We start from the raw sequence: 19,849 nt of genomic DNA, 5'->3' as shown, positions 1-19,849 counted from the left end.
AAATATACCTTAATTCATACATGCAATGAAAAGCAAGAAACACAGACTTATTTTTAAAAGATAATTTTGAGTGAGAAATATTTAATACTATATAAACCATAGGCATTAGTACCCCTCTTTCACAAATTTTCCTGTTAAAACTACACTCAACACACCTCAATAATGCTACACGTTTACCTAGCAAAACCAAAGCGATTTTGCTCCTTTGTAAACTAAGGCAGTTATCACCAAAGACGGCAGAGGACCTCTTTAGACTTCAGCAGGAGTTTACTCTCAGCCCTTCAAAGGTTTTGAATTGAGTATTAATACTGAACAGTTTGAGCATAAGCCTTAGGCACAACATAGCAGTAACTCATATTTCAGTGAGTAATCACTTCGAATTGCAGCATGATTAACAATATGAGCAGAATTTGGAGGGCTCATATTTGTAGTCCCCAAGGGCTGCATACAGATGAATCATAGACCCAGATGGGGAAGATGATGGGGTGGCTGCCTTTGAATTAACCCTTAGAAGAGGGCAGATGGCACATGAAGTTCAGGCAAATATAAACAACTTTTGTACTTAAGATAGTGTCTCAAAAAATGGAATACAATCCTTTCAACAGTTTAATGCAATATGTTGAGGTAAACCAGAGAAAAGATCTGCAGACTGTCAATTCAATTTGATTTAGTTAAACTTGCACTAGGTTAACTTGAGTAAGTATCAGATAAACATAAGAGGTCACATCACAACAGAGATGTTATTAAAAGATGCCCATCTGCTGTTTAAGAAAGTCAATTCATCCTGCTTCAGTTTGATCCATGACCCAAAAGCCCCTAAAATCTGATTGCTTTCCCAGGTTCTCCAAAAATGATCATCATCAATATCATCATTTTAGTCATTTGGACTTGTGGTTTGGTTTTATTTTTTTCTTATTCTGGCTTTCAGTCTGCAAGATTCAGATTCATCTTTCTTCTGGAAACAGAAGAATGGAAAAAAACTCTTCTTTTTTTTAATGAAAACTCTGATTTTCTCATACTATGCTTATTCCAGAAGATGGAGATTTTTAAGAGAAACAATTATTGTGGCAGTTGCCAGCACTGCACTTACTCTATATTGCACAGACCATTTGTAATCTTTTTATTTGCTACTTCTTAGGCTTTAAAAACATTTTACAATGTAAACACAGAAGACGACCTCAAAAAACCAAACCTTGTGAGCTAGAATTTACAAACTTGAGCATTTCATGAAGGGATTATTAACTGGTTGCAGGAAGAACAGGACAAAGGGAGTGGAACGGTGTATTGCATACCATTGGTTTTTCTGACTTGACCGCTTTCACTTGGAGGCATTCTTCACGCTTTGAGGTAGTGTTGTTGAGGTCCTTCTGCTCACCAATTGCACCCTGAGTCTGATGACCTGGTGACCGGGTCTGAGAGTGGCTGCCTGGGTCTCTTGGTGGCGGAGGCCTTGGGTGGATGTCTCCCCGCTGCTTCTTGGTGACGTGTGCCTCTGGGCCATGCACGGTCTTCACATGCTTCCGGAGAGAGCTGGGGTCTGTGTAGCGCTTCGTGCAGCCCGGTATCTTGCACACATATGGTTTCTGTCAAGACACAAAACCCACCCATATCAGATTTTGTTCCATGTGGGACTCCTGAAGAACTCCTTGGAGCACAGCTGGGGTCACAGTTACATGCTTTCACAGTGGATTTGTTACCTAATTTATGGGCTTTACAAATGAATCATAGAATGGTTTGGGTTGGAAGGGACCTTAAAGATTGTCTAATTATCCACTCCCCGCTCAATATGGGCAGGGACTCCTTGGTCAAAACCACATTCAAACCTGACCTTGAAAACTTCCAGGCATGGAGCACCCACAGCTTCTCTGGGAAACCTCTACCAGTGCATCATTACCCTCACAGTAACCCGTTTCTTCCTTATAACTAATCTAAATTGATCCTCTTCCAGTTTAAAGCCATCACCCCTTGTCCTATCAAATTGTGACTGCACCTAGACAAAACCATTAGTTCTCCTTGGTTCAGAAGGTAGTAATTAGTGCTGCACAGTTGATTGAGGGCAGCCTCTCATGGGGTACCAACTGGCACAGCTTTCACTTACCTTAGCAGAAAAGTCAACTCAGCTATGGCAATTTATAAAGACTGCTTTAATTTTCAGCCCTGTCCCTTTCCCAGTATCCCAGTAGGTACGTACTACTTGACACTGAGAGAAACAACCCCCTTCATAAGATGCTGGGCCATTTGTTCAGAGAGAATTAAGTGAGGAGGCATTTTTTTTCTGGCTCCTTCAGATCGCCAGTATGATGTCAAAGCATAAGATACAGTGCCATGAACATTTTCACATTGCACTAGTACTATTATTACCGCTACTAGCATAACTCATCGAAAAACCACTTTCTTTATCTGTGGATTTCTATAGTTCACTAAGCAATGTAGAATAAAGTAAATTTACTGTCTTATAAATTAACAAAGCCTTTTTTCTTGCATTATGAAGGGATTAGAAAGAAGAGCTGAGCACTTCCTAAATCCTTTAATTGCCTCAGGAACCAAAGTATTATTCACTCACTTTCATTACTGAATTGTTTCCAAGAAACTACTATTTTAAAGGGTTTTTTTTATACCAGCCCTCAAGAAATAGAAAGAGACCCTCATGCAGAGTTTCTCAGAGGGATTCTCTCTCTGCTTACACATGGCACTGTGGAGCCTTTGACAAATATAGCTTCGTCATAGCTGTCTAAGGCCTGAGGCTGCTTGCACTGACATCAGAGGAAAAAACCCTCCCATTTACTTGAATAGGAGCAAAAATTAGCAATTTAGAGATGATGTTAAGCTACTGAGGCAGGTTTTCTCAGGTTGCTATGGAAGTACAAGTCACTTAGCTCTCCTCTGCATGAGTAAGGCATATATCGTCATCAAGATATGTCAGCTGCTTTTAAAGCTCTCTGTAGGTTACCTACTTAAAACCAAAATGGCACAGCAAGCAAATGCTGAATTTGGTCTGTGCTTTTCGTTGTATTCACATCACTCCACCAGTACATGTTTCCTTAGGGACATCAGCCTGTTTTGGTGTGAAGTAGTGGTGAAGGAAATGTTTCATTTGCCCCTGTGGGTACATCTATCAGAAATCATGCGCAGCATAAAATTTCTCTGGTTGACTGACTGTTAGACACAAAACTAACATGGGGCAGGTGACATCGCTAAGTGTGAAAAGGTCTAACTCATCGACCAGGCAGCACACAGGTTGGTTCTGACAGTGAATGTAAAAAGAAAGCTCAGTCAGCTATTGGCAGGACTTGGTGAACTTCCTTCTGTCTTGGTGACCATTCACAAAATCGCTGCAGGGCTTCAGTGCCATTATTAGTTGGGCTGCTGAAAACACAAGACAGCAGGAATGAGAAAACTCAGAGATGTGCAATGCCTTTTCTTCCTTTGTGACTGAAGAGATGCTGCAGGGTGGGGACTGGAAGAAGATGAATGCTCCCTGGAGATCTGCCTGTGTGCAGACCTGACTGCCAGCTAGAGAAAGATACAAGCTGTGTGGAAATAGATACAGCTGCTGTGGTATGTCCTGCCCTTCCAGTACTTCCAGGTTATGCTAGAGGTGAAGGAGTGTAGGGACATGTCAAGGAGGAGAGAGTGGACTCTGAGATATGAGATTGAGATGATGTGACTCTCTGTGCAACTTGAAATGGGGCAATAAAACATGGTCAATGCAAGAAGATGGTGTGCTTCCTGAAAAAGGGGGCAGCAGTAACAGGAAACACAGTAATAATGAGATGTTACACTGAGAGTTTTGGAAACAGCTGTGACTGCCATATCTGGTTTCCTTGAGAAAGGTTGTATTTCCTCTGCTCCATCCCTAGTCCATGAGGTCTGTTCAGGATGGAAAGAAAGGGTGGAAGAGGCCAAAGAAGAAGGAAAAGGTATAACTCAGAACTTAAATAGCACTCCATGATTTCAAATGTGGACACTGTGGCTGCCTGCAGCACCCCAAAGTATGCTGGGGAAGCTGCATCTCAGCAGATGCCTGGTGCCAACACAGACATGGGGATGAGCCCAGGCACTCAATGAGCCCTTACAGCTCCTGAGGGAAAAATGATCCCAGCTTTAGAGGGAAAACAGGATCTGTCCCTGGCAAATGCATGTGTTTCCATTAGACTCCCTCATTCAAAACTCTCCTACACGTAATAAAATGCCAAGTCTGTACGACATACTGTGCTGCTAAGAGGCATCCAGAACTTACATTCCTTTCAGGTTGCTGAGGGTTGCTGTACCTGTCCTCTGTAATACATTGCTATGTACACTGTAAGTCTGTTCAACAATGAATTATATTAATCTTTTGTTCTTACTTACCTCATTGGAATGAGTCCTGTTTTGGTGCTTGGCCCTGTCAGATGCATTGGAGAAAGCTTTGTTGCAGCCTTCATGTTCGCACACATACGGTTTCTCTCCAGTGTGAGATCTCAAGTGCGTTTTCAAGTTTTCTAGTCTGGAGTAGGCCTTTGTACAACCTTCAAACTGCAGACAAGAAATAAATCTGGTTTAGTTTTAATCTTTGGACTTGCAGGAAACAGCAAAAGTGGACTTTAAAAAGTTTAGAAATTTACCAAGCCTTCATAACCTTATCCAATGTAGTTTTGCTTTTAATTTTATCCAAGCATACTCCACCACAGCTCAAGTTCAAATGCTTTCAGCATTATGTAAATCTTCTCTTACAGGAGAGCACAGTATTCATCTACTTTGACTAAGACTGAAATACATTGCAAAGCCATCAGGAGGCTGATGGCCAGCAGTAATATCAAGCGCTGTAAGAGAAAGTGTCTTTATATAATTAAGCAAACCGAGCCATATTTAATAATGGCTTTTGGGGCTTCTTTGTACTTTAAACTTGAGGAAGTGGGCCAAATCATCCAGGGAATCCCCTCTCCTAAAGCTTTTGTCATCTGGTTGTGCTGGATAACAAAGCAGACACACCTCTTCTCCAAAAGAGTCTGAAAACAAGCTCAGGGAATGCAGGACTTGTCCTGCTCTGTTTGTTCTCTGCACAGCCCCAGCTTCCCTGTACTAAACCTCAAGCTTAGGCCTCTTTACTTACAGTGCATTTGTGTGGCTTTTCCCCTGTATGTCTCCTCATGTGGACCACCAGCATGTATTGGGCTTTGAAAGGTTTCTGCTCCCGGGAACAGTCCAGCCATCGGCACACAAACTCTTTCTTCTCACCATGTATGTGGTCATTGTTGATATGCTGTTCAGGTAGAACAGAGGTCACAGCTTAACAGAAATACAACATCAGCTGCAGCCTTATTGTAACTTCGCACAGGAAGAGCACCAGAGATTCAGGTGTGATTCAGGTCCTTCAGTACAAAAAGAGTAAGATCATCTGCACTTCCAAGTGACCACAGGGTTCAAATGATAGATCCTATTGGAAGTCCACTAAGGCCCATGATTTTTTTTTTGTACTGAGATCAACAGGCTTTGGATCAGGCCTCAGGGATACAAGCTGATAAAAGGATCCTGGATAATCTCATGCACGGCTCCACTTGTGTGATTCACATTGGGTATTGCTTTTGAAGAGCAGGGAAGCGTTACTTAAGTGCTGCTCAACACAAACGAGGTTTACAAAATCAGGCCTTCAGAAACACATCCTCCAACCTGAAAAATCAACAGAACTGCTAAACCAAGTTTCCACCCCAAATTTTAATTCACTCCCTGTTACCCATATTTTCTTTCAATAAGTGTATTTGGTTCAGTAAATGTACAGATCGTGGCAGCAGAAATAAACCCCTATACACTGTGCATGTGAACTCTGAGTACAGAAGCATACATCAAGCCTGTTTTTGCCATTGCCAAGTCTGGCTTTTTCTGAATGTGTGTGGGACTGACAGCTGCCCCAGCCCTGCTGACTCATAGGCATGTCTTTCTGTGGTCAGTGTCATCCACGTGAGTGTATCCAGAAGCAGGACAGGGCTGGGCTGTGTACCTTGTACTCTTCCACAAAATTAGCTTGCTTTTTTTCTTTCACTAATATCTAGTTCAGAAAAGCATTTAGGAATGGACTTAATTCTCTCTGTGTTTGAGTGGAAACAGACAGGTGAAGCAGAGCCAGCCTCAAAATTGGTTTGTTTTTTTTTAAAGGTTTAACTGTTTTAATTTTTTTGCACAGCTTTAGAAAACAAAAGCAGAGAAAACTACACCTGGACTTTCAGAGTCTTTTTTCCACTAGGAGCTACCCGACTCATCCTCCCAGACTCTCGGAGAAATCATTCCACACTGCCGTACTTCTGTCATTGTGCCACTAGATGGCTGCATTACTCAGCGAATGACATTATTCCCACTAAGGTACCACCAAAAAATCTTTCCAGTTTTTATTTGATGACAGCAACGGGATGAAATCTGTTCCATAATGAGCCCACAGTAAATGCCAGCCGTATAGAAACACATTACCTCATACTGGAACACAAAGAAGATAATCCAAATCTTTTCTGAAGTCTTGAAATCAGTCAGAAAGCCACATAAAATTACTTATGTTCAAAATTATGCACCATTGCTATGGAAAACAGACATCCATTGCCTATAAAAGATGACAGATCTTCTTCTGAAACTTTATTGCCATTTCTTAAAAGTTGTTATGGGGCACAGGATGCATGATCAGAGCAGAGGTGCTGGGCAACATACAACTTGTAATCTGCAAGAGTTAATGATCCTGGTGCAGATCTGTATTCATAGTACACACACCTGTGCCAGAAGCATACACATGCCCTGTGCTGTGAAATGGCATCAAAACAGTTCAACGAGGGTTATGTGTGTTATTTCTTGAAAGAGAAAGAAGAGAAAAAATTCATTCAAGTAATTCATCCAAATCTCTCAATAAACATTACAGACTGTGTATTATGTCGTTAAACCTACACAGCCACGAGGGGGATGAAACTTGAGTGTGTGACACAGGCTTTCCATTCGATAAAAAACCTCAAGGCTGGATCAATCAGTTCACCACAGCACCTCCCTTTACCTCCTGCTGTGTGGACACTCAGGCACCCGTGGAGACTCTTTCAGAGAAAATCTCCATAGGACAGTTTTTTCTCTTTGTCCCTGCAAATCAGCTTGCTCCCTGCACTCTAGACCTCTAACCTTTAGCAGCATGAGAATCCTCTAAAACTGACCTTTCTCATGGGCCTAAAAGTCCTTTCCTCACTCCCCCCCAGCCCAGGCTCACTGCAGCAGCTGACAAAGCTTGCTGAGAGTGGTGATGATCATTTGCTTCTCTCCATCGCTGGCTTACCTCTCAAATATCTTATGATCATCCTCTGGTCTCTCACAACCGTGGCCCTCCAAACACATTTGCCCTGCTCTCTTACTCTATCAATCCTTTCCCAGACTCTCTGATCTTCCTACAATCAAATCCCTCTTTGTGCTGTTTTCCTTCATTGCTCTGATGCTGCAAGTGACCCCTGAGAGCTCACCTGCAAATCCATCTCATTCTCATTCAATCCCTCTGAGAATCTTCACCTTTAGGGAAAGCCTGGAATAAATGAGCCTGTGATGTACTAATCTTAGTAATTTATTTGGTTCACAGATGAGCTGCTTAATTGCTTTTTGCAGAGTGGTCATATTTTAGCAGACCGACAAACATGTCCAAATACTGAAAGACTGGTCTGGAGGAGTCTTCCTAGAAAATCAGCACCAGCAGTGTTCTCAGGTGAGGAGATTCACAGTGTTTGTCATCCAACAGCCTCACTTGCTCAAGTTACTATGAGAAAACTCGTCAGTCATCTGCTATGGACATATACGTAGAACTACACAAATGCAAATTGTGAACTACATCTACACTGGGATATTTCACCATTATCATTTGGCAGAAAGAATGTGCAATTTTTGTGACATGTTTAAAGAGGAGGGAAGTCTCACTGTGCAAACAACATCCTTTAGAAAAGTTCAGAAGTTTGTGAACTCTAGCATTCAGGTTCTTTGACTCAGATAATTACCTTTGGATTTTACACAGTGTTTTTGGCTCCCTGGTCTCTATTATGAGAGGAAATGAGCAGTTTTGAGCTTGTAAAACAAAGAACAGTCAGGAATAAGAGTATTATGCAAAGCAGAAGCTTTGGTACAGTACAATAAGGAATTATAGGGTTTCAATTTATAATCTGTTTGTAACCTTATTACACCCATGAAATGTCACATTCCAGGGACTAGATCAGAAGGAATTTTTTTTCCTGGTGAAATTGAATTTTGATGCAGTTTCAGGGTGTGAAAAGGTTTTTCTTTTAATTTTGTGGGCCCAAACCTGCAAGTTTTACTTATGTCTGTAATCCTTATTACAGTAAATAGGCGCATGAAAGCCAATGATATTACTCCCTAGTGTCAAGTTTGCTAGCATAAGGCTCTGAAGCATCAGCTCTGTATTATTAAGAATTTCTGACCTGGAAAAAAAAAAGCTCCAATTAAAAGCTGGAATTCTACAAGCTATCTCCCATTGCACACAGCTCCAAAAAGCTGCTGAACAGGGGTCATCTGTAGAATACCAGTCACTTTCATGCTACCTCAGTGCTTATTACCAAACCTCTGTTTGTCCTGGCTCATTTTCTATTCTTTAAAAAATGTTATTATCATCCAGTTGCAAAATACCCTAAAACAAACAGAGGGAGCTGACCTAAATACTGATTTTGGTCTGTGAATGACCTGCCTTTGAAGGAGGAAGCTCTGAGATGGATTTCAGTTCCAGAGCATAAAACCCCACCACATTAATTGAAATCAAGACTGAAGTTTGCCTGTCATCTCTACTGGGCAATCTCAAAAACCAGAGGTAACGGGAAATTCAATCCACAATATCCTGGAAGCATAAATGATTACATGGTAAGAAATAATATTGAAAAGGGAATGCCTTAAATCATGCATGTTCTCATATAATCCATACCAACTGTACCTGTTACTCAATATTGCAGCAGATGAGGTGACACTGGAGGTAGGCTCTGCAATAACTTTAGTGTTCCATTTCCCGCCTCCAAGAGGGTTTTTAGAAGAAAGGAGAATCTGACACATCCTAGCTGACTGCATGGTACTCGTTAGCTATTCAGTACATAAACAAAGGCCAAATGTGCTCTCACAGCACTCAAACAGCAGGAGGAAAAGCCTCTCCATACCAGTGCAAAAAATTTAGGAACACCCAAAAAAGAATGTCAATGCAACTGAGATTGCCTCTGAAAGCAAAGTTCTATTTGGTGGCAAGAGCAGAATTTTCTGGGAGAATCTCACATTTCTGTTTTCCAACCTAGACTTGCTACCCTAGAGTGTAGGAGTAAACTGGGAGGAGACCATGCTGTATTAGTATGATGTGCTAAGTTAGTGGCCAAGTGAAAACATATCACCATTACCAAAATTAGGTTTAATTTCAGTTCTACAACAATGTCAAACTTTTATCTTCTCGCAGTTATCTCCCTGTATCTTAAAAATTAAAAAGGGGGTGCTAAGTAACTTCTCACTAGATCTCACCTCTCTGACATTAAGCAGAGGCAGCATTTAACCCATCTTCTAGCACAAATCTCCCCCTATACTGTACTGCCACAAAAAGCCCCTCAAATCAGCAGAGCTGCTGCATTTGATGCATAGGGGACAAAGAGCAAAAGGTGAAGAGGCATCGCAGTGGAATGGCTGCTAAACACAGCTTGTCCTGCAGCTGCACAAGAGAGTTGTGGAGCCCACAGAGGACATGTGGCAGAGGCTGTGCCTTGCAGTACCAGACTGGAAAGCTCTGAAGCTGGTTTGGAAGGGGATTTGCTGTTCCTGACATGCAAAGCCTGCAGGGAACACTTTTATTTCTGTGTTTTGCATAGGGAACGTAGATTTGACCTTAAGCCCACATACAGTTAGAAACAGGTTCCTGGTCATCAGGCCCAACCCCTTGCTATGGCAAGTCCCACTGCACATAATCCTGGTCATAAACAGAGCTTCAGCTTCTAAGTACCTTAGTGATCAGGCCCCTCTGGTCCCAGTGGAAGGCGCTTCTAGGAACTCACTCTTCTGCTGGTTAGCAACTAATTTCTAGCTTTGATTTATTCACAGCCAATTTATATTCATTTGTTCTCATGCCAACACTATCCTTTAGCTTAAACAGCTCTGTTTCCCTGCAGAGTGTTTAGTTCTCTCCCTTCCCCACCCTAACTAACTGGCAGACAGCACTCCCCTCTCTGTTTTCATTTGCTGGATTAAATAAACTAGTTCCTTCTGGTCTTCTCTTCAATGATCAAGTCCTCATTCCCCCCTCAACCTGCTTTGGCTTGAGGTGGGGAATTCCGAGTCACATTTGTCATTTTGTTCCTAGATTCCCCATTGCCACTTTGAGGACTGTATTAGTCCATTAGCTGCCCTCTCAGCCTCTTCACCTGCTCCAGTACAACTTCAACCTTCTTGACCAGAATAGTGTGAAGTACACCAGGACTCACCAGACTTGGTGTAGCAGAATTCAAACATCCCTGCCACCACTTAGGCGCAAGTACAGACCTCACATTCACTTTATACTTGAGACTATTACCAAAGCCTCTGAGTACCTCATAGCTTGTGAATGTACCTCTCCTAACAACAAACCTTAGCAAAGATACCTTCTACTACGGCCACAGCTGAGGCAGAGACTTAAGGCCCAGGAAAGCTAAAGGCCACATTCATACAAATGTTTCGATCTCTGATTCCCACTAAAAGTAGTCACTTGTTCATGAATGGTGTGCATACTTCTGAGGTTCTTGACCTACACAGCTTCCTGAGATAGCCAAGTGACTGCAAAAAGAATATCAGTGTTCAGAACAGTGACAGGGCAGCATTTAAGCAAGTCCCCAAGCTTGCCTGCTCCCCAGGGATGCAATATGCAACTCATCACTGCTCCTTGTTACCATTTTAGGTAGTCAGGCAACTGAGAGATGACATCAGACTGGCTTGCCTACCATCTCATTAACATCTTGATAAAGGCTGACTCCATGATCCACAGCAAGATGAACAGACAAAGGCACTGTAAAAAAGTCAGGATGTAAAGGAGGTCCTGGTGAGCCAGGAAATCTCTTGTGACAATAGAAATCTCATTGTGAGGAGGAAAAAAAATGCATCTCCATGGAGTGAAATCCCCAGCAGACTTCTTGGACACATTCCAATCACTGCAATTGAGTCTCCCTCTAACCTCTGTGACTCTCTGTTAAAACAATGCATGCATTTTAATTTCCTCTTATCTGATGGAAAATAGGTACAGATACTGTCTGTCCTTTCCCTACTAAAAATTTTGCAGGCACAAACAGGCCATACAGCTTCAAGAGACCAATGTCTGCCCCTTGCTGCTCATGTTGAGAATACACTTTTGACCCTATGTCCTTCGGGTGGCATAAGTACTTAAGCCATTTTTAGTTCCTGAGATGGAAGAAGCACTTAAGCTGCTTTAAGCCCTTATGGTGGCATAAACACTTAAGCTGGTTGCAGTTCCTAAAGCCAAGTGGAAGCTATAGCTATACAAGAAGAACTCTGCACTTCCAAATAGGCACATGCTTGTGGAGAAGCTCAGACGACTATCTCCAATCCTGCTTCCTTTCCTTTGGATGCACTTATTCTATTAGAGTTCTTTATGCTGTCTTTCATACTTTATCAAGATTTAAGAAATGCTGTTGTGACAGATCTCTGCTAATGCTGATTAGCAACATGACAATTTATACAATTTGTTGATCTGGCCCAAAGCAGGTCAGTGCCTTCACAGTCTTGACACCTTTACTAAAATGGAATACATACAGTTAAGATTATCTGGATCTTAAAAGCACTGCACAGCAATTTCCTCGGTGTATAATGAATACACTAAATAGCCTGTGTGCTGCACTCCTCACCTCACAGTGTTGATCTTGTCACTCAATCCCTATACTTAACTTTCAACATTTTCCACTATTAACAAATTAAGCCCCTTGCTCCCCATAGATATGGTCATGATTGCAAACTTAAATGAAGACTAGTGGCATGCCATTTTTCATAATCAGATATTTTTGTGTTACATTTCAGAGGACTGTGGCTTTTTCAACAACTGTAGTGGTTTAACACTAACCAACAACTACCTACCATGTTCATTCTCACCAGCCCCTGCCAGCAAGGATGGGGTGAATTGGAAAAAGGTAAAATCCATGGGTTGAGATAAGAATAGTTTAAAATTCAAAATAAAAATTTTAATAGCACTAATAATGATAACGATGAAAAGGCAGATAAGAACAGGGACATGAATAATAGCCAACAGAAACAAGTGATGCACAATGGCCTTGGTCACCACCTGCTCACTGATGCCCAGCACACCCTCAGCAGCAATTGGTCATCCCAGCCAACTTCCCCTGGCTTATAACTTAAGCATAATGTTCTGTGGTATGGAACATCCCTTTGGTCAGTCTGGGTCAGCTGTTCCCGGCTGTGTACGCTCTCAGGTTCTTGTGCACCTGTTCCCTGGCAGAGCATGGGAAACTGCAAAGTCCTTGACCTGGAGTAGCACTGCTCAGCAACAACTAAAACATCTGTATGTTATCAATCTTATTCTCATACTGAATCCAAAATATAGAATGTACTAGCTATTAGGAAGAAAATTAACTCTATCCCAGCCAAGACCAAGATAAAAGCATTGCAAAATTATATATATATACTGCAAATATTTGTAGCTCCAGTGTGACTAAAAATGTTTTCCTTATTAAGAAAAAAAATTACTACATAAAGAAAGTTTCAGTTAAAGAAATGGTTATTTCAAAAAGGAGTGAAGCATGTGGAAAATGGGAAATGTGACTTACATATTTTACAAACTTAACATTTGAACTCCATGTCCATGACTGTTAATACTTAATTATAAGAACAAAAAAGAGACTCCAGTCAGCACTCCCGCTGAATTCATGCTTGAACCTCATTTATTACTGTGCTGTTCTGGATACCCATTTCTGTCCCTTGAGAATTGGCAACAGCAGTCAATGAAGAAAGGGAGGAATCAAAATTAGAAGCCCTAAGTCAACTGAAAAATTATGATGATTTATAACTTCAGATAACCCGTGTACATAGAAGGACAGGAATGACAGGAACAGGAGAAGGGCAGCATGGAAACCAATGGCTGGAAGAGAGGATGGAAACAGTACAAAAGGAGGACTCCAGTGTCTGAGGGAGAATTCCCAAATAAATGGTAGACTGAAGGGAACCTCAGAAATGTTGCAACAAATAATTGTGGTCAACAGCTTTCTTGGACCAGCTCAGCTGCCACTGGAGAAGACTGGGTTTACAGTCATATGTAAAAATTTAGTAAAGATCTGGGGTTCAGTGTAACACATGGGCAGAGACTGTCCCTGTTGCATGGGGCATACAAGTTCAGAAGCAAGGAATGCACAAAGGCCAAGAGCAATCAAACTAATAATGAACTTTTGCATTTTGTGGAATTCACTGTACTCCTGAGCAGGAATCATTCTTTTGCCTCAAATGATGTTTAAGCAAGACATGGTGAATCAAATTACTTTTTGCATATGGGATTGGATAAGTCTTGTTCTCTAAATCTGAAACGGTATTATTAATATACAGGAATATGCTAATTCAAAGGACTGTTTGCTTTTCACCTTTCTCCTTCAGCTGAAAATATAGGTCTGATTTTTTCTTTTATCTCAATAAAATTGAGAGATAAAAAAACCCAATAAAATTTCTAAATCCCCCAGTTAAAAAAGGAGATATTTTCTTTCTGCTTCTCCTTTTGTTCTCTTGCAGTAAATCCTGTAGTTGTCTTTGTTGCCTATCAATAGGTTAAACATATCCAACTTGTATGTTTAAATGCTAAAGACAGAGAAATCCCCATGGATACGTCAATCATTGGCTCTTGTACAAAGAAAATACTGTATTTTGCTCAGAAGAGCTTTCTCTGGCAATTTAAACACAGTGAGACAGACACAATATCCTGGAGAGAGGAAAACCTGCCTTATTACATTCCTGACCCAAGAGAAAGGATCTGCCCTTAGGATATAAAGGGAATCAGTGGGGGGAATAAAAGAGAAAAGTTATCTAATCCTAAAAATAAAGACAGTGGTTCATAATACAGCATGACCTTCTTTTAATCTCTGATATAGCAGTTATCCAGTATGGATGTGATAGAATATCAACAGGGCAAACACAGCTTTCTTGTCACGCTGGGGAACCAACTCCCTCAGCCTGTATCTGTTTCTAGGTTTTGGACAGCTTTTTGGTAGACTCTGGTATATTCTGTGGAGTGAATGGAACTTCTGGGATATTGCAGGGATTCTTTCCCAATAAGATCACATCTTGTTCTTGTTTCATTTAATATACATATATTCACATAGGCAGTAGAGTTAAGTCTGTCAGCAGCAAAATGCACTCCATCAAGGGCAATGTTTTACAGCTCTCCCTTGATTTCCCGTGTCAGAGCATGCAGCTATAAAGCAATGGGCAGAAATTGCATCTTTATTTGCTAAACCTGAAAATCTAAGAAATTAGATTCTGCCAGAACATCAATATAGATGTTGTGGAATTAATCATTCCAGTTTTACAGTGGTAGGAAAGGTGTTTTGATGACTCAGGCTTGTTTCTTCTCTGATGTTCTCTTCCCTAACTCTCAAAAATCAAGTCAAAAATCAAGTGCCTTGTTTTCCTTGGAACTTGAGTTCTTGTATTACTAGTTAGGGCACTAACAGGTGAAGCTGTATGGCACAGGAATTCCAGATTTCTTTACTCTTTTTTTTTTTCCCCAGCTGTAGAGAAGTAATTTTTCAATGCATGCTGTCGTGATAACTGAGTTTTACCATCTCTTCCAGCACTGATGCTTTGTATCACATTTGCATTAGTTCAAGCAAGGTATCACAGTTTCCCTATTTTATTTTTTTTTTAAAGGCTCCATTTCTCTCTCCAACCACCTGCCCAATCTGTGACTTGCCCCAGAACAGGCTAATTGCATTTTCATGAAGAGGCTGCAGAAGGAACTGATAGTGGAAACCAGAAGCCAAATGCTCAAGTCAATTGCTCTCAAACAGGGACGTTTTGGTTAAATCTCTGCTCTCCAAGGAGCAGCCCTGCTCTTCTGAGAACTACTGAACCAAGGAAAGATGCAAGAGGGTTACGTGAGGATGACAAATTCTTGGAGCACTGAGATGAAGGAGCCTATAGGGCATAAGTTCCCCTGCAGTGCTCCTGGAAGAGTAAAAGGGGCCAACCACAAGCTGAGCACTCCTGCTGTTTCTCCCAACACCTTCTCCTACCTGCCTACTGTCTGCAGTGCTTCCTGGCTCTCCTGGCTGCCCTCCCAGCTGCCTCCATGGCAGCGATCCCTGCACAGCTCCTGCAGGTTGTGTTACACACCACTGCAAGGGTGCTGGAAAATTTTCCTCGAACTTCCACTTGCTTCAAGATTTTCCTGTTGTAGACTGTGTGTTTGAACACACAGGCTGAGAGCTGCTCTGAGCATCTGAACTGCTGTGCTAACTGCACAAAAGCCTTTTGCTGTATGCTTTTTTCCTTTTTAAAAGGCAACATCACAGGAAGAACTCCATTATAACTTTCAACTTCACCAAGACTTCAGCAATGCACAGAATTCACTTTTACAAAACTTAGTTTATATATATATATATATATATATATATATATATATATATACACACATATATATATATATATGTAGGTATTTGTCTCACTTCTATCTTGCTTTTTTAATGCTCTTCACATTTAGGTCCCCCAGTTACACCTATGCATTACACCTTCTATGTAAAAGTCATATGATAAAAATATAGGGTTATTTGGCACCTGCAGTGTAACAAGAACCCCAAAACAGACTACCAAAGAGAAAAGCACAGGGAGAAAAAAGACAGGTGAAGTGTGTACCAGTGATTGAGAATTCAAATTTGGCTTGAAAGACCAGGATGAAAGAAGAAAGTTGACAAAGGCCATTTGCTGAAGGATTTAAGACCCACTGCTGACTACCTGATGAAACTGTGATGTTGATCTTAATGGTGTAATAGCAAATGAAGGTGGTCTTCTCCCAAATCCTATACCTGAGCCCTGCACTGATGATCTTCAACCTGTTCTGCCTGCTTTCCTCTCATTCTTCTCCATCACACATGCATCCAAGCTCTTCCCACAGGCTTTCTGAGAGGTGGCTACAGGCAGGAATTCTACAGCTTGAGCTGCAGGAAGGGCTCCTGCCTTCAGCAAACAGCTCTACAGCATGATTTTGAGGAGGTGCAATGCCTGTTCAAGTCATAAGCTCACAAGAGAGGAAATTCACATTGCAAAGCTCCATATTCCCTCAGATGCATTAGACATTCCTCTCTCAATTAGCCAAAGCAGTAGTGCACCAACAAGGGAGTTTTCCTACAGCTGGACGGGAAAGAGGGTAAAGACTGGCCAAACATCTGCTTCACTGGTTCTAAGACTGCCAGTGAATGCTGCCTAGAAAATGATACCTTCTAGGAGTGGCTGAATATGGAAGGAGAGAAAACCACCTGAGGCTGAACTTCAGAATTTTCTGCTTCATGATCTTTGCATTTAAGGATAAAAATTGATTTGACATGCAACTGCTGGAGAATTTCAGGAAAACCATGTTAAAAATCTCCCTCACAGGCAGTACCGAAGGTGAGCAATGGCTTACTCTTCTTTACAAATCTGAACTCATGTACATCTGTGTACAATTTAACAAAAACATACAGGACTTACCTTAAAAAAAAGAAATTGAAAAACTTGAACAGCTTGACACTTAGCACTGCTACAGATGTTAGTATCACACACTTAAAAGCATGTATTTCTGGATTTTTCTCTCTGGCAAAGACAGACCACAGAGGACTTCTGCCAGCACTCGAGAAGGAAGTAATCATAAAGAGGCATTACAATAAGGTATTTCATCTTATTTGCAAATAGTACAAAGAATGAAAATACCGTTCCTGATTTTGACAGAAGCACACTAGCACACACGAGGCAGAACTAAATACTTTGGATGTTTTCCCACATTTCTGCAGAAGACAAAAAACTATAGGCCTCCTTCCTGCCACCATAACTCATCTGACTTCAATGGAAATCAGACCTGCTGTATATATTAAACCTGAAATTAACTATTCTCCCTTCATATTGTTTGGCTTTGATAAATTCCAGCCATTGCTCCTGGCCAAGATGCACAGATCCTGGTTCAGCGAGCTGCTCTGCTGACATGAGCTCTTATGGCAGCCTGGAGCCCATTAAAATCAACTGGGTCCAACACACTGAGCTCTCTGCAGGAGTGGGGCTTTAGCAACTCCTACAGTTAGTTACTGAGCTCTGGGTTCAAACCACGCTAAAAGTATATTTCTCCTTTAACACAGGGCATGTTCACAAGAAAATAAAATTGGAAGAGGTTCCTAATCTTTACATTCCACAGCACAGACCAGAGTAGCAGAGCCAAGAAATAAAAACTTAAGAGTAAAGATGCTTAGAGAAGAAAAAAAAAACTGGATGAAAGAAAGTACCCAGCAAAATATCCCAGCAACTGGTGCACCAAATGAACATATAAAGACAGAGCTGTTTTATAAAAATTGTAAAGCTTTAATGGCAAAAATCTGTTAAAATTTACACTGCCTTTCAGTGTATGTGTTTGGAAATACACTGGAACTAGTTTAGAATCAACAGGCTCTTTGAATTAAAATGTAATTATATAGTACAGCAGCTTTATACAATTTTATATTAGCAGAGACAAACTGCTTAATGCCATGAACAGCTTAGAAACCTATGAAAGGCTATATCAAGAGAAAATTAGGGGAAGCTAAAAAGTACCATTTTAACAAGATTTTGAATTCTTCCAAACTCCAGGAGTCATCTATCTATGTGGAAAGATTAGCAAAATATTTGATACCTTACAAAAAAGTTAAGTCACTGCCTGTTCTACTGAAAATCCTTTCTTCCTGAAGGGGATAAATAGCAAGGTAAATGCCAGATACTTAAATGGGATCTGCTTTTCAAGGTGCATTAAGCATATGGGCACTAGCACTAAGCATGTATATAGGACTTGCTGAAAAACATGCACCTCCTTTGGTTTAACCTTGGACCAGATTTTGTAAAATCATGCACTTTCTTCTACTTTTAGTATTTATTAGTAATTACAGCACAGCTAATACTGACCCACTTAAAATGAAAGAAAATATATTCCTCATCAGGATCTTCCTGTGTAAATCAATCAGTAATTCTTTTGAATTTTTTGTAAAGAGAGCCCTTGTGCTTACCACATGGACACAAACAAATTGTTCATATGATTAAAATACCAATGCTTTGTCTGCAGAAAGAGACTATTGAATAACAGCTTTTTTTTTTCCAATAAATGCACTTAAGTGTCTCCTTATACATAAACTATGAAAGCTGCAGTTCAGATTAGAGATAATGCCTGATCCACATTTAGCAACGAATGACACTAGAAACCTCTACAAAAACTGGAAATACAGTGACTTGAAAACACATACCACTTTTCACAAAAACTAATATAAAAATGCTGGCAGTGATAAGCAATGCCAAAATCTTTAGAGGCAATATATGTTTTAAGATATATTTAATCACAGAGGAGATCCGGTAGAATTAATCCAGCTTCAGTAGCTGACAGCAGAAGTGTCTTAAAGCCATGACATCACAACTGGACTGGCAGAAGCAATTGGGGCTTTTCCTCCTTACACCTCCAAGAAACATGTCTAACAAGCTTCAGCACATGCAGCAGTTTATTGCTGCTCTAAGAACTCCCTTGGGTTTTTTTACTGGACACCCACTTAGACTTTCCCTTTTGCATCCATGCTAGGCTTTATCATCCCTGTCTTATCCTAGCAAATTCAGGGCTAGCAAAGGTCTCTGTCCCATTTTAGAAGTTAGTCACACTTGATGTTTCAGGCAGCAGTAGCAGAGTTACCATATTTTATCTTTTTTTTTTTTTTGCCATGAGATAACATTTTTCTATCCTCTCATATGTGCTGTAAACAGTGCTGCACTGTATCTAAAGATGTATGTTTGAGCTGTTGCAAAGAAAACTGTGCAGGATTTCTTAGCAGAACATGGGAGTATCACCTAAAAGACTTTAAAAAGAGCCAAGGCCATTTTTTTTCTGCCCCTGCATTCCACACACTAACTTTAATTGACTTCCAGTGAACTTACAAGGGCCTTTAGTAACTAAAAATCAATCCTAAATAGTCTGGTTTATCTCAAAGATTCCTAGCTTTTCCTATACACCACTGTGGCACCATCTGAATGGGACAGACTTGTGCTGGCAGTCAACCACAGAAATCTGCAGCAGCAAACCAAAGGATAGTCCCATATCTCTGTAACTCTTCCTTGCCAAAACACTTTTCAGAACTGGAGCTTGGTGCTTTCAGAATGTTACATAAAACACACTTCTTTGTTCAGGCTTTTTTTACTAACCGTAAGTGTTGGAATCCCCTTGGCAATTAATTTCCTGGCTGGTAATCCCTTGGCTCTGATCCATGCAGAGACAGTGGCTGCCCTGGAGGGAGTTGTGCAAGGCACATGCTCTGACTTTGCAAAATGAAGTGGTCTCTTGATTTAAATGACAGTGGCCAAGCCTGAAAATTTTGTACTTGCCCTGCATAACGGAGTAAGATAAGCTCACTGTTAAACACTCTTTAAAGCAGAATATAATATGGCAAATGGTCAAATACTGCAGGCAGGATTTTCTTGGTTATCTGAGGTAATATTACATGTAATACAGGCACAATAAATAAATGTAAACACTACCCCAATGGTAGTGAGAGAGGAATTGTGCAATGCATTGTTCAATAACTAGCACAGATAATGGTTTAAAGGATACAGCCTTTACTTTAAGGAAACTTAAATTGACAACAACAAAAAAACCACTGCATATCCACAG

At 40.8% G+C, this 19,849-nt stretch overlaps 1 protein-coding gene and 1 long non-coding RNA gene across 10 annotated transcripts in view; one reads left to right on the top strand and one right to left on the bottom strand.

Annotated features, from left to right (window-relative positions):
- Positions 1-19,849, bottom strand: part of GLI3 (GLI family zinc finger 3) — a 206,097-nt gene that overhangs the window by 10,338 nt on the left and 175,910 nt on the right. For all 9 annotated transcript variants that reach the window (XM_064419962.1, XM_064419954.1, XM_064419979.1 and 6 more), the window contains 3 exons: positions 5,093-5,242; positions 4,351-4,515; positions 1,293-1,583 (listed from right to left, as the gene is read on the bottom strand). In XM_064419962.1, coding sequence (XP_064276032.1) covers positions 1,293-1,583; positions 4,351-4,515; positions 5,093-5,242 — 606 coding nt within the window. The remainder of the gene's footprint in view (positions 1-1,292; positions 1,584-4,350; positions 4,516-5,092; positions 5,243-19,849) is intronic.
- Positions 1-19,849, top strand: part of LOC135300521 (uncharacterized) — a 23,567-nt gene extending 3,718 nt beyond the window's left edge. Inside the window, exons 2-5 of the long non-coding RNA XR_010362350.1 lie at positions 6,161-6,336; positions 7,571-7,693; positions 12,016-12,125; positions 14,863-19,849. This is a non-coding gene — a long non-coding RNA (uncharacterized LOC135300521). The remainder of the gene's footprint in view (positions 1-6,160; positions 6,337-7,570; positions 7,694-12,015; positions 12,126-14,862) is intronic.

Source organism: Passer domesticus, chromosome 1 (assembly GCF_036417665.1).
Source record: "Passer domesticus isolate bPasDom1 chromosome 1, bPasDom1.hap1, whole genome shotgun sequence".
In the NCBI taxonomy this organism is placed as follows: Eukaryota; Metazoa; Chordata; class Aves; order Passeriformes; family Passeridae; genus Passer; species Passer domesticus.
Note: the sequence above shows the minus strand (reverse complement) of the source record. Positions and strands in the feature narration are given on the sequence as shown.